Below are 14,586 nucleotides of genomic sequence, written 5' to 3' on the forward strand. Positions count from 1 at the left end.
CAGAAGACAGTACAAAAATTCCCACTGACTTCAGTGGTGTTTGGATTAACCCCTAAGCACATAACCCCCACAAGGTAGTGAACATTCTGATCCTGATCTAGCAAAGTACTTATGCACATACTTAATTTTAAGCATGTGAATAATCCCATTAAAGTCAGTGGGGGCACTTTTATTTAAAATTCAGTACTTAAATTGTCTGCTAGATTAGAGCCAGAATGTTCTGCTCCTTGCAGGATTGAGCCCCAACTGAGGTACAGTTATACAACAAGTCAGTGACAGAGCTGAGACTAGATCCAGATCTCCTCATTCACAACCCTGTGCTTTAACCATTAGACAATGCTTCTTCTATTAATACAATCCACTGCTTTGGAGAGAAAAAAAACTCATTACATTCTTTCTAGCTGGGAGCAGGAGTATTTATTTCCAGTGGTATTTTTAGTCATTGGGTTGGTATAACCTTAAGTGAAGCAATAATTAGACTAAAAGTCTAATATTTTTACAACAAACCAAAACCCTGCCATATCAAAAGAGACCAGTGTTTGATCTACTCTGGTATCCTGTCTCCAGCTGTAACCAGTGCTGGATTTTTCAAATCCAAAGCATAAAGCCTCCATCATGGTTCTACTTACCAGTTGAGCACATCCCAGGACACTTTAAGATAAAATTTAATTGATTAGAAACAGGATTGTCGGCAGAACTTTGACTTCTGAGATGAAGCAGGAGTATATTTTTAACATTTGTCTCTTTTCTTTTTTATAACCAGTTTAACAAGTGCCATGTGCAATGAAGTATTGTCTTTATCTAAGAAGTTTTCTGATTCTTTAACTGCCACTGGGGTAAGATATGAGAGCATTTCCTTTTTATTGTTTGTTTATTTTTATAAACATAACCTCTTTAAGAGAGATTCTCATCCCCTGTGAAAACTGGCTTTATGCGCAAGGCTAGAAATAGGGCAGGCTGGAGTCCTCTCCAACCCCAGCCAGATCCAGAACACAGAGCACCCTTTCTGCAGATCCACCACTGTTGCTAGATCTTGTGATATGCCCTGCCTTCCTTATGCTGGTTTTGTAGCAACTGGATCCATAGAGTTCCTGGACCTACTGGGTATCCCTCTGCCATTCCCCCAGCCCACTCTCACTGAGTGGCCCACACACATCCAAGAACTGCAGCAGCTCCTTATCCAGCCCCTTCATCTATATGCATCTGTATTAAAAAAAACAAAAACACCCACATACAACATTGGGAGCATTATCATGGGCAGCATGTTAACAGAGGGGTTTCACATCATAAATTATCCCATAGTGACTGATAAATCCCCTGGTGTTTGTGGTGAGTAGATTGAAAGGCTAGAGAATCTATTCATTTTTTTTTTCTGTTTAAACAAAATCACACTCTCACTATAGCAAGTAAACAAACTTCTATTTAGTGCTCTGGCTGGAAACATTTACACTTTGTTCCTGAAAAATGTACAGAGGATATTACTAGTGTAACATAGCTTGTGTGACCTGAAATGGGGGAGGAGGAGAGAAGACCTTTATGGGAGTCAGGGGAGCAGAGGTGATAAACTCAACCACAAAATATTTTTGAACTTACCTGACAATCAAGTGATCTGGCATGGTCCAAAGGGAAGAAAGTTGCTCTTTAGAAATAGTTTTGTGAAGTCATGTCTGGTAGGGATTATCCAGGGAGCATGAATTCTTATCAAAGACACGGAAGTTTCCCCAGGCCTGTTAGAATTATAAGAAGAGGCTCCTGCGAGCTACTTCAGGGCATCACTGGATATTTTTTTCAAAGTTATTTAAAAACTAACATAATTTATTGGATTGCTTTTATTTTGAATAATTTACATTGCTTCCAGTTATTTCAGATGAATCTGCCTATATCTGCATTTTCTAAGCATGTTTTAGCATATAAATGTATGCAAACAGAAAAAATTAGCCATGAAATATTAATCAGACCCAACTCAGGATATTCAGAGCTAAGGATTTCACAGCAACTTTATTTCTGTCCCTTGGTGCATAGGCATTCAGGAGGGTTTTACATTACAGGAACACAGATTTCAGGCCCAAATTGTCACTGGGCACTGAGAAGTTGGGCACAAGGAGCTCTCCGACCCCAGTATGCTCCACACAGGGGACAGCCTCAGGCCCTGTACTTGGTGCAGCAGAACCACTGCCCTATCCACATGTGCCTTCAGGGGCACACGTTGCGCGAGCAGGGAAAGAGATTATGCTGGCTCCCACCAGCACTAAGGAAAGCAGGAAGCATCATCCAACAGGCTGTGTGGATGGGAGCTCAGCAAAAAATGGTGTCACAGGGAATCCAGTCCCTCTTTGAGCTCATCACAGAGACTGTGCATCTTTACACTGCTCCCATCGCAGGATGTACAGAATGAAAATTACATGCGTCTAACATAATAATTATAAAGTGCACTGAGTTAACCACCAGCCAAATTTTCCAAATATTTGGCTAACTCACATACCCAGCTGGATTGATTCTGGACAAAAGGTAACTTTCTGGGAATGCCACAGGCCTCTGCAATAGTTGTTTAGAATGGAAGAGCTCTATCATCAGAATAGCAGCAGCGCTATATAATTCGGGCATATAGTCATTATAATGTAATTGTGGCCTTTTTCCTAAAAGTCAGCAATTATTCAGAACTAGGAAGTATCTCCTTTGTTTATCGCTCTAGATTTCTTTTTTCCTGCTTGCATTTACCATTGATTCTTACAATCAATAGTGTTTAATTGACACCACTTTCTTTATGTTTAAGAGGTTTATTGATAATCAGCTAAACAAGGGGATATGGAATAGATTTTCTAGTTCCGGACAATAAAGATACTGTTCTGCTATTTCTCTTCCTACCCTCCTTCTCTCCCCTTTCCCCTTCCCCCTCCCCCACTTTCTTTTGTTCTTCCATCTCCCTCCAAACTGCCTCCACTTCTCTCCTTCCTGTTCTTTTAAAGATACTATTTACCTCTTCATAAACACATTTCAGAGCTTAAACTGCTTACAAGGTGTGAGGATATTTGTCCTGTTTCTTTAACTCTGTAACAGAAACCAAACAGAACAGGGGCCTGCGAAAGTTCTAAGCAGAAGCTCTACAGTGAATTGAAAAAATACTGTTTTATTTGTTCTAATGAAGTTCCCTGTTCAGTTTTAGATGAAAGCAATTATTTCTGCAATTCTCTGCCATCATGTGGCAAGGTGAAGTGCAGAGAGAGAAGAGGCTCTGACCACGTCTACCATTTAAAAAAATGCTCTCCACTGGCCAGTCCTAAATTCTTACAGATGGCCTCAAATTCTGTGGCATTTGACATAGCCAAAGAATCAGATAAAACAATGAGCTCATCTTGTACCAGGCAAATAAAGAAGTATAGAGAGATGAGTGTTAAATGTTATCAAAAGTAGTATGCCATAGTATTAAAATTATCTTGAACATGTGTATTTCCTTGAAAACCTTATTTTCATCAAATAGAATCAAGCTGAGCCAAGGCTTTCTCAAAATTCATACAGCCGAAACTGATCCATTACTAAGCAAATATATTACTGTTAAATATCTGTGTTTAGCCCTGGCATTACATCTTGTCAATATTTGTCTTTCTACAGAGCAGCAAAAAGGCAGAGCTCCTCAACCCAATGGTCAATAGTGTGCTATTAGAGGTAAGCTTTCAATTTCTTCACAGTAGGAAAAACTTTGATAAACTCATTTTGAAATGAAGCACACACCTTTATGTCCCTATAAAGAACCATAAAAATGTAACGATAATGGCATTGTAATTCTGTACCATCTCATAAACAACTCCATTTTGAGTTCAGAAGTCATCCACAAATGCTGGACCAGAGCAGTAATACTAAATTTTGTCAGGATTCCTAAGAACACTCTGACAGAAATGAAATGCTTTTCCTACTGTGTGTTGTAATGTATTGACTAAGTTGGGTGAACAATTCACAATGTGCAATTTATTCAGTAAGTTTAGCCTTTTTTCCTGCTCAGATATTACCTATGAACAGACTATGGTTATTAATCTATTCATTATTTGTGATTGTGCACATAAAACATTTGCCAAACAAATAATTTCAGGCTATGGTTAGCTTGAACAGTTTACTGTGATTGTTCCTTCCAGGATTCAATATTCACAGTTTGAGCTGCAAGGATACTCAAGTATAGCAGTGGTGTTCTTCCCTCATTGGTTGATCTAATCTTCAAAACCTACAACGATCTAAAACAAGTTTTATTTTACGATTAAATTAATCTTGTCCATGATCCGACACACATACAACCAGACTAAATTGCACTTGTACAAATATTCACAAGTGCATAAAAATAAGAGCAATCTTGGTCAAACCAAAAGTCTGTTGAAGTCAAAATGTTCATGAATATTTTTTCTCATTCTTCACCCAGTTCTAGTTTTGACCAAGAAAGGCTCAGTAAGTTTTAGAAAGTTCCTGCTTTTTACTCAGTTTTACACTCAGGTTGACTGAGACAGAAGGAATTCGAAAGACCATATCAACAGATAGTGATTGGCTCATATAGGATTAAAGTTTATTATATCTGTGGCACCCATTCTTTTGCTCTGCCAACTAGCCACATATTCTCTTTAAACATAAAAATCTATACTGTACAAAATGCGCATTGTTACTATGTAGCTTTAACCTAACATTGGGGAGCCATTTACAAAAAAGGAAAAAAGAGCTATTATCTGAATAGTCAATAGCAAATAGACCAGTGGTTCTCAAACTTTTGTATTGGTGACCCCTTTCACACAGCAGGCCTCTGAGTGTGACCCCCCCTTATGAATTAATAACTTTCTTTTAGTGCATTTATGCTGCAATATATGAATAATTTTAAACACTGATTTCAGCCATGCTACATCCTCATGCAACAGGTCTGAAATTAGTAGGGGAAGTTGATTCTGCTCCTGACTTCATGGAGGTATATTCCACCTACATTACACACACAACTCTCTCTAGAAGGTGATGCACAGTCAAAGAGGGGACAACATACCTCTGTATATAATGATGCTTGCTTGCTATAAACTTTTTACAAAAAAGAAAAGAGTTATTGTTTGAACACGTACTTGAACTTTCAGAAAGCCTTAGACAAGGTTGTTTATCTCTTAAGCAGACAGATAAATAGCAGTGTCCTCCAAGGATGTGTACTGAGACCTCAGTGGTTCAACATCTTCATTAATGATCTGGAAAGGGGAATGAACAGTGTGATGGCAAAATTTGCAGATGGTATCTATCTTAATTTTGTAAGTCCAAAGCTGACTGCAAAGAGTTACAAAGGGATCTCACAAAATTGTGTGACTTGCCAAAAAGATGGCAGATGAAATTCAGTGTTGATAAGTGCAAAGTAACGCACATTGAAGAACAATCCCAAATATATGTACAAAATGATGGGGTCCAAATGAGCTGTTACCACTCAAAGCTTTTGGAATCAACAGCCACTCAATGTATAACAGCAGTCAGAAAAGCTAACAATGTTAGGAACCATTAGGAAAAGGATAGACGATAAAACAAAAGATATGATCCCACTATATAAATCCATGGTATGCCCACACCTTGAATACTGCATGCAATTCTGGTCACCCCTTCTCAAAAGAGATATAAGAATTGGAAAAGGTACAGAGAATGACAACAGAAAGATTAGGAGTATGGAACATCTTCCATAAAAGGAGAGATTAAAAGGCCTGGGACTGTTCATCTGAGAAAAGAGACAAGTAAGGGGGGACTGAAAGAGGTCTATAAAATCATGAATGTTACATAGAAAATAAATAGACAAGTATTATTTACCCCTTCACATATCACAAGATCTAGAGGTCACTTGATGAAATTAAATAGGCATCAGGATTAACACAAACACAAGGAAGTACTTCTCCACACAATGCGCAGTCAAACTGAGGAACTCATTACCAGGGGATTTTGTGAAAGCCAAAAATAAAACTGGGTTCAAAAAGGAATTTTATAAGTTCACAGAAGATAAATCCATCAATGGCTACTAGCCAAGATGGTCAAGGATGCAACCCCATGCTCTGGATATCTGTAAACCTCCAGCTGCCAGAAGTTGGGACTGGAGGATAGAGGATAGATCACTTGTAATTGCCCTCTTCTGTTCATTCACTCTGAAGCATCTGGCACTCGCTCCTGTCGGAGACAGGGTAGTGGGCTAGATGGACCATTGGTCTGACTCCGGATGGCTGTTCTTGTGATTTCCAGTGTACTTGGATAGAGCTTTTAAAATCTCACATGAATTTGTATCCTGATGTAGCACCAACCAGACTGAGTATGAATAGAGTCACTGAGATAGATGAAAGATATGTTACTGAATCACATCTTTTCTCTCATTAGGGCTGCAACAGCACTACCTATATTCAGGATGCTTTCCAGCTATTGCTTCCAGTTCTTCAGATTTCATATATCCAGACTAATTGTTTGAAAGCACAAGAGTGAAAGTTTCCCAGCAGTTGTCATCACTGTGTGTAAAAGAAACCACAAACCTAATCTCTTTAATGTATGCAATTTGAAGAGATGGCACAAAAGACATCTGGTCACAGAGGGGCCTTTTGAGGACACTAAAAGCCATTTTGCACAGGCAGTACTTGAGAAATATTTGAGAAAAATCAAATAGAAATTCTTTAACTAGATGTAGTTATTAGAATAGGTAATTTCTTTTCAAGTTATTGTATATTCTTCACATCAGTTTAAACTGATGAAGTGTTTATTGACGTTAGTATTGACTTCAGTATGAATCAGGTTATTAATGTTGACATTTTCAATTCTAAACAGTGATGTCCGAAGGAAATTTGAAAACAATGTTTTTTAAACATTTTGGTCCAGATGCACCATTTCAAAATTCCCAATTTTAATTCTCAGTTTAAAATGTTTACTTTTGAAAGTTAGTTTCTGTATTTAACCTTCATTAACTCTCAAGTTAACTTAAGCAAATTAACTCTGTTTTGAGCATTCCAATATTATTTTGTCAGTGACAAACTGATAGTAATCCTTAGCACTCATACGGTGCTTTGGTGTTCAAAGAGCTGTACAACATTAAGCAAACTTCTGCTAATGAAAATTATGAAAAATATGCATATCAGACATTATACTGAAGAGAAATTGTCTGAGCCAGTTAGAGCACAGGCAAAACTGTACATGTACTGACCCATAATTGTATACTTATTGTATTTATGCCAGTCCCTTATCTCTGATTGGCCGAAAGACATTATAGGTCAGAGTAGAGGGATTTGTAGAGTAATCATACTCTACAACTACACATGCATCCAATGAAGTGGGTATTCACCCATGAAAGCTCATGCTCCAATACGTCTGTTAGTCTATAAGGTGCCACAGGACTCTTTGCTGCTTTTACAGATCCAGACTAACACGGCTACCCCTCTGATACTTTACAACTACACAGTAATTTAGCAAATCCCTTCACTTTGGTTGGCAGTTGCCCTTGGAACTCCCAATCTGTGTGCCCATGACAAATGTATTGCCTCATCTTCTCATCCTTCTCCCCAATCTATCATTTCACCTAAATCTGGATTTTAAATACAGTTTTTTTAATAAGAGGGATTACTGCTAGGGAGGGATTGGAACTAAGTTTTCCTATAAGGGTCAAAGAGGAGGAGAAAGAGTTATGAGAAGTTTGAGTTGGGAGAGACAAGGCAGGGAGGTCACAAGTTGAAGCATCTTGTGGGAACATGAAAGAGGAATTCTGTGCACAAAACCAACCTGAGAGGGCGGAAAGCACATTTCAGTATAACAGTAATTTAAGGGTTCTTGTGTTAAACTTGATGATATCCATATCTTGTGCTTAATAAATTCACAGTCTTCAGCCTCAGAGTTTATTTTGGCCAGGTTAAAATTATTACTTCACGGCAGTAGAAACTTTCAGTTATTTAAGTAGCCAGTTCTCCTGAATTGTCCATGTTTATTACATTTTTCTAAGCTACACTGTAATTTTTCATATTGATATAGTGATGAGCTCTATTTAAATATTGTAAAATTGTAGCTAACATCTGAATGTATTTAACCATTGAAGCAATGTGTTCACACATCATAAACATAATCAGAATAGAATACTCGGAAATGTTATAATTGTATTTGTTAGAAATGAGAAGCCATGTATCTGCCTAGGCATGGTAACTGTAAGGAGCCTAAATAAGAGCTAACAGAAAGCAGGTCTGTGTCTCTGCCTTACATAATGAGGTCCATATTCTGCTGTCACCTGTGTAGTGACTATGTTTAATATTTCATCATTTAGATGGGAGATACTCATTATGTAGTTCTGTGGTTTGTTATGCACCATTTCTATTCTGCCTGTGCAGCAGAACTTGGCAAGCTAAACCTGACATTCATTATTACTTACACCATCTTGAAATAATAGCCCAATACGAAACAAAGAGGGACACTTGGGAAAGTATAGAAAAGATACTGTAAAGTGGTAGGCAAACTTACTGGCTGGGAAGGTAGAATAAAACTCTGAACACTAGCCCTCCTTCCTCAAGGCTTGTTTTATTTCCAAATACTAGTCCCAAAACAAAAGCAAATAAATTTGAAATATTGGGTATTAACTGCCCAAATTTTCCGCAGCATCATCCAGTTGGGAAGAGAGAGGGCACCCTTCCCTTTGATACCCCACCTAGCTACTACAGAGAGACCCACACTAACTTCCTAGAACCTGGGTCTCTCCTTTTTGTTCCCCTGCCCCAGAGAGAAGAAGCTTTGTACTTCGTTTCCATATACCAGGTCACAGGTTTTCTCCTAGTCATGTGCCCTGCACTGGCAGCTCCCAATTTTAAAGGGCACAAATCCACCATGGGTGCACTGGGATGTGTGCATGCCTCCAAGGCCTAGTGCCCTACTATGGGTACCTCGTTATTTAAAGCAATATTTTTGTTTAATCACAGTGTTGTCAAACCGGTATATTGTGCATGATTAAAATCCTGTTTTCATTTTAAAGGGAGAGTATCACAAAAAGTAAAGTGCCTTTATTTATCAGTTATTACGTCTTAGATGTTATTGACTTTAAATTAGTCTGACCATTAATTATAATTGAGAAAAGCCTTTCAGTTCAAACTAAACTTATCAGAATTGTGCATTCGGTATGAGTAAGTGTGATATTGCTGCCAAATGAATCTTTTCTAAGGAATAGTTATGGCAGTTTCATATTACCCCTATGCGGAGGTTAATCTTTTTGGATTTAAAATTGGGCAAGTGTCTCAGGTTTCCTCTGGCGTTCAGAGCAAGATACATATAGTTGAACCTGACAAGGAAACACTGAAGGGGACAGCGAAAATTGGTTGTCTAATAAAAATGTTCTTTTAACTAAAGGTTGAACAGAATTGTATGGGAAACCCTAGGGGATACAGTAAGGAGCTGTTGAGTGAAATTATTTGAGACAGGGGATTTCTTATTTAAGGTGATCTTTAGAACACTGTACTACTTAAATTATGCATGTAGTGTATCAGTGCTTTGACCTTAAATGAAAAGATTTTTTTTAAAAAGGAAATGATATATATAATTCCTCGTAAAATCTGCACAAAGAAAATCTCAAACTACTAAATCCTAAATATTTAATTTAAAAAAATCTTGTTTATGAAAGTCACTTATACTCATGGACAAACCAATTTTTCATATTGTAAAACATGATATTTAGTTGTTGAGTAATGATTCACTTTTATGAACTCTTTTACTATCCAGAGACGAAGGCTTCAGAATAAGCTAAGCTTTTACACACATTGGATTGAAAAAGTGTGTTGAGCTTGAATGTCTGCACATTTGCAAACCTGCAAATAATCCCAACTATTTCAGGTGACTGCTTCTAGCTCAACTTTAGTTTGATTTCACACTATTTGACAGGGCATTTTTTGTATGTCTGTATCAAAAGTATTTGCATTTTTTTCCAAAATGGAAAAAAGAAAGGTATAATTTATTTATTGCTGCTATTTGCTGTTTAATTATAAATGGCTTTTCTCAGTGACTGACTCCTACACTACAGCATGCACTGCCTAACATGACTGAACAAAGGAACTGCCACTTCCACTTTTTTGAAGTCCTTTAAATTATCCACTGATTATCTTTTTCTAAATTGTAAAACATACCTCTTTCTTTTTTACTTGTAATAAATTATTGCAGCCAGCAGCATTTCAGATATTTTATTAACAATGCCAGTGTCATCAGCAGGTCAGGCTTCATAACAACTTCAATGAGTCTGAAAGATAGACGAGTCCTGTTTGACACATTAGAGAACTTTTACCATCGTCTGACTCACAGAAGCACTTTTTCTCACATGAACAGTCACCCACTAGTAGTAGTATTTATTAGACATTCTATTTTTAATTCAAAATGACAGCCCGTCTCTTCTGTTGGTCTCAGAGGAATGGAAAGACTGGGTAAGGAGTTTTCTGAGATCTTTTTAAAGCCATCTCAGAGCAAGGCTTAAAGTGACACTGTCAACTAATCTGACCTACTCGAAAATTGTTGCAATCTGACTGGAAAGCCCTCTGGACTTTAAACAAGTATAATTCATTTACTGAAAAATCAAATTCTGCTACTGAGAATATGAGGACTAAAATAACCACTCTTATCATAGGACCTATGCATTTCCATTATTTTGATACCTGACTCAGCATATCAGCAATATTGCTATAACTCATGGTTGTTGATGATTGCGCATAAATGTGGAATTAAAATGAAAACAGTCATAATTTCAGCTGTATTCACAAGCCAGGCAGGGAGAAACAAAGGACATGATCTGTGGCAAAAGGGAGATTTTTTTTTTAAAGATCTGATGACAGTACCAGAAGAGACTTTTTTTTAAAGTGCTGAACATTGCTTAAAATATTGAAGAGATGACATCTAATTAATTCCAGCAGGATCTGAGTCACAGCCTTTCTGAAGTAAAACAAAAATTAAGCATGAGCATGCAGAAGATGAGGCAAAGATCAGAACATTCAAAGAAATAAAACACAAAGGAATGAGGGCAGTTACTTTGAAAGACCTGATCAAACTTGATCTGCAATGCTCACTTCCCCCTATCATATTTACCTCCAACCCTTCTCTCCAAAGTGCAGACCTGCTAAAAAATCAGCAATAGAGGAGGTTCCCCACTTTGATTGTATCCCATTACCATCTTTGGAGAAGATTCTTTAATGGAGTCCGGTTCTTAATTGTTTCCCCCCTACTCCCCAGAACTTAATGAGACTATTACCTATATAACATCATAATAAAGTGCATAAACTGTAGAAAACAAAACAAACCCCATAACAAGGGCTAACTGTAACTCTATGAATGAAAGCTGCTGTAGTTGAAAAGGGAAAGTACGAGGACACTACCCCAGGTAAATGATGGGTCTTTCTCTTGTGCATGACAGGGTGGAGGAGCATTTGGCTGCAAAGTATTCATAGATTCCAAAGCCAGAAGGGACCACTCTGATCATCTAGCCTGACCTCCTGTATAACACAGGCCATAGAACTTCCCCAAAATAATTCCTAAAGCATAGCTTTTGGAAAAACATCCAATCTTGATTTTAAAATTGCCTGTGATAGAGAATCCACCACAACCATTGGTAAATTGTTCAAATGGTTAATTACCCTCACTGTTAAAATGTACGCCTTATTTCCAATCTGAATGTGTCTAGCTTTGACTTCCAGACACTGGAGTGTTCTATACCTTTCTCTGCTAGACAGAAGCGCTCATTAGCTAATATTTGTTTCCCATGTAGGAACTTACAGACTAATCAAGTTACCCCTTCACTGCCTCTTTGTTAAGGTAAAGAGATTGAGCTCCTTGAGTCTATCACTAGAAAACTGATTTTCTAATCCTTTAACCAGTCTCATAGCTCTTCTCTAAACGCTCTCCAATTTATCAACATCCTCTTTGAATTGTTGACACCAGAACTGGACTCAGTATTCTAGCCGCAGTCATACCAATGCCAAATGCAGAGGTAAAATGACCACTCTACTATTACTTGAAAATCCCGTTTATGTATACCATGATCGCATAAGCCTTTTCAGTCACAGAGTCACACTGGAAGCTCATGTTCAGCTGATGACCCCAAAATCAGGGCCGCCTCCAGAGTTCTTGCTGCCCCAAGCAGAAAAAAAAAAAGCCACGATCGCGATCTGCGGGAGCTCTACTGCCACCGCTTCAGTCTTCCATGGCAATTCGGCAGCGGGTCCTTCACTCCGAGAGGGAGTGAGGGACCCACCGCCAAAGAATCAGATGTGTTGCCCCTTCCCCGTGGCCACCTCAAGCAGCTAGTGCCTGGAGCTGGCCCTGCCCAAAATGACCCCAAAATCTTTTTCAGAGTCTCTGCTTGTCAAGATACAGTCCCCCATGTAAGTATGGTCTACATCCTTTGTTCCTACATATACATCTTTACATTTAGCCATATTAAAACACATATTGTTTGCTTGTGCTCAGTTTACCAAGCGATCCAGATGGCTCTGTATTAATGACCTGCCCTCTTTGTTATTTGCCACTCCTCCAATTTGTGTGTCAGCTGCAAACTTTATCGGTTATGATTTTATGTTTTCTGCCAGGTCATTGATAAAATTGTTAAATGGCAGGGCCAAAAAACAATCCCTATGGGACCCAACTAGAAACAAACCTGCTCAGTGATAATATATTTGTAAACAGGGAATTACTAGACATCCATTATTTTGATCCATTTATTGTGTGCCCATGACGTGGTGAGCACCTCCTATCAGCTGGTGTCCCCTGTAGTTTGTTACCCTCATCAGGCAGGTTTTCAGTGGCTAAGCTCTCCAGCTCAGTCACACATCATCTAAATGGATGAACCCCTTCCAGGATAACAAAGGTCCAAAAAAGGACTGTCGCTGTGCCCTTGTTGGTATCTGCAGCCCCGTCTCGGGGCTCAGTTCTCAGCCCCTTCTGTGGTAGCTTTAAGTCCATCTCTGCCCTCTTATATATCGGTACCACCAGGGCTTTCTCTCTGGAGACTTTTTGTCCTCAATGGTTCACTGGTGTCCCAGCAATCCAGCCAGCTCACTCCTTACGTTCAGTCCCCTTCCAGGGGTTGGTTAACCAAACAGTCAATAGACAGTCTGCCTGCCTTTACCAGGGTCTTCAGCCCCTTCCCCGAGTCTATTACATTCAAGCCCTTTGCTCAGGCTTTTAAATGGGTCTTATCCTCTTCTTGGGGCTTAGGTCAATTCCCCAGGGGCAGGACCCAGGTCTGCCCCACTACTCCAGGTCCCAATGCATGGACCCTATAAACAGCAGCCACATATTACTTCCCTTAATAGTTGCTGCTGCTTCATTCTCTGGGCTAGTGCCCACCCATTCCCATCAACTTCATCCATTACCCTAGGGTTACACCTCCTCTGACTGTTCCCTGTTTGAACAGGGTCTCACCCAAGCCACCTTGCCTGAACAGACTCTGTCTTGTCTCTGCTTGAGCAAGGTCTCTCCCATTCCTCCTTGCCTGGAGAATTCCTCTCTCCCATCCCTACTGGTCCCACCAATGAACCGACCTGCTTGGGCCCTGCAGCTCCTTTTAACTGAGCCTGCTGCACTCTGACTGCCTGCTTCCCTGCCCCACCTTCACTGCAGTTTTCCTGGGGCAGGGTGTGATAGGACCTCCAGCAGGGGTCCTCAAAGGCCTGATACACTCCATCAAAATACCATGTTAATTTTATATCATTCTAGTTTTTTTAATCAAAATGGGAGGTACAAAGTCAAACAATTTACAGAAGCCTAAGTCTTTTACATCAACACTTACATTTATCAACCAAATTAATTTGACAGGATCTATTTTGTATAAACAGAAGTTGATTGGCATTAATATTACCCTCCTCTAATTCTTTATTAATTGAGTCCCCTATCAGCCACTCCATTATCTTTTCGAGGATTGATGTTAGACTGACAGGCCTATAATTACCAGGGTAATCCCGTTTACCCCTTTTAAATATTGGCATACCATAAGCTTTCTTCCGGTCTTCTGGACCTTCTTCAGTGTTCCACGATTCATTGAAAATCAGCATTAATAGTCCAGTGAGCTCCTCAGCCAGCTTTTTTAAAACTCTTGGATGCAAACTTTCTGGGCCTTCTGGTTTAAAAATGTCTGTCTTTAGTAGCTGCTGTTTAAAATCCTCCTGAAATACTAGTGGAACAGAAACAGTGTTATCATCCTATGATGAAACTACATCATTGGTTTTTTTCCCCAAATACAGAACAAGAATATTTATTGGACACCTTTGCCTTTTCTGTGTTATTGATAATTCTACCATGCTCACTCAGTCTTATCCTTTCCCTTGCGAGAGATTGGAGACCAGCCTCGCACCACCTTCTTGGGCTGAGCCATGGAGCAGGAACCTTGTGGGAAGGAGACTGAGCAGGAAGCACCTCCTGTCAAGAAGAGGGGACTGAAGAAATTCATGCACATCCCTGCACACACCCCTTCATTGCACTTCCTTAAGAATATATCATATGTATTCTGAGATAACTGCCTCATTGCATTATTTTCTTGCTATTTTCTTGTGCTGCATTTGATAAGCTGATGCCTCTTCATTCTCCCACTGATGTCCTTACCCACAGCTGGGCACACATGAAAGG

The 14,586-nt window shown here is 39.1% G+C and overlaps 1 protein-coding gene across 2 annotated transcripts in view; it reads left to right on the forward strand.

The window, feature by feature from the left end:
• FAM114A1 (family with sequence similarity 114 member A1) overlaps window positions 1–9,551 on the forward strand; it is a 67,077-nt gene extending 57,526 nt beyond the window's left edge. For both annotated transcript variants that reach the window (XM_030564291.1, XM_030564292.1), the window contains exons 12-14: window positions 764–836; window positions 3,610–3,663; window positions 6,355–9,551. In XM_030564291.1, the coding sequence (XP_030420151.1) occupies window positions 764–836; window positions 3,610–3,663; window positions 6,355–6,456 (229 nt within the window). In that variant the 3' untranslated portion in view covers window positions 6,457–9,551. The remainder of the gene's footprint in view (window positions 1–763; window positions 837–3,609; window positions 3,664–6,354) is intronic.
• Window positions 9,552–14,586: the final 5,035 nt, after the last annotated feature.

This window comes from Gopherus evgoodei, chromosome 5 (genome assembly GCF_007399415.2).
Source record: "Gopherus evgoodei ecotype Sinaloan lineage chromosome 5, rGopEvg1_v1.p, whole genome shotgun sequence".
NCBI lineage: Eukaryota > Metazoa > Chordata > Testudines > Testudinidae > Gopherus > Gopherus evgoodei.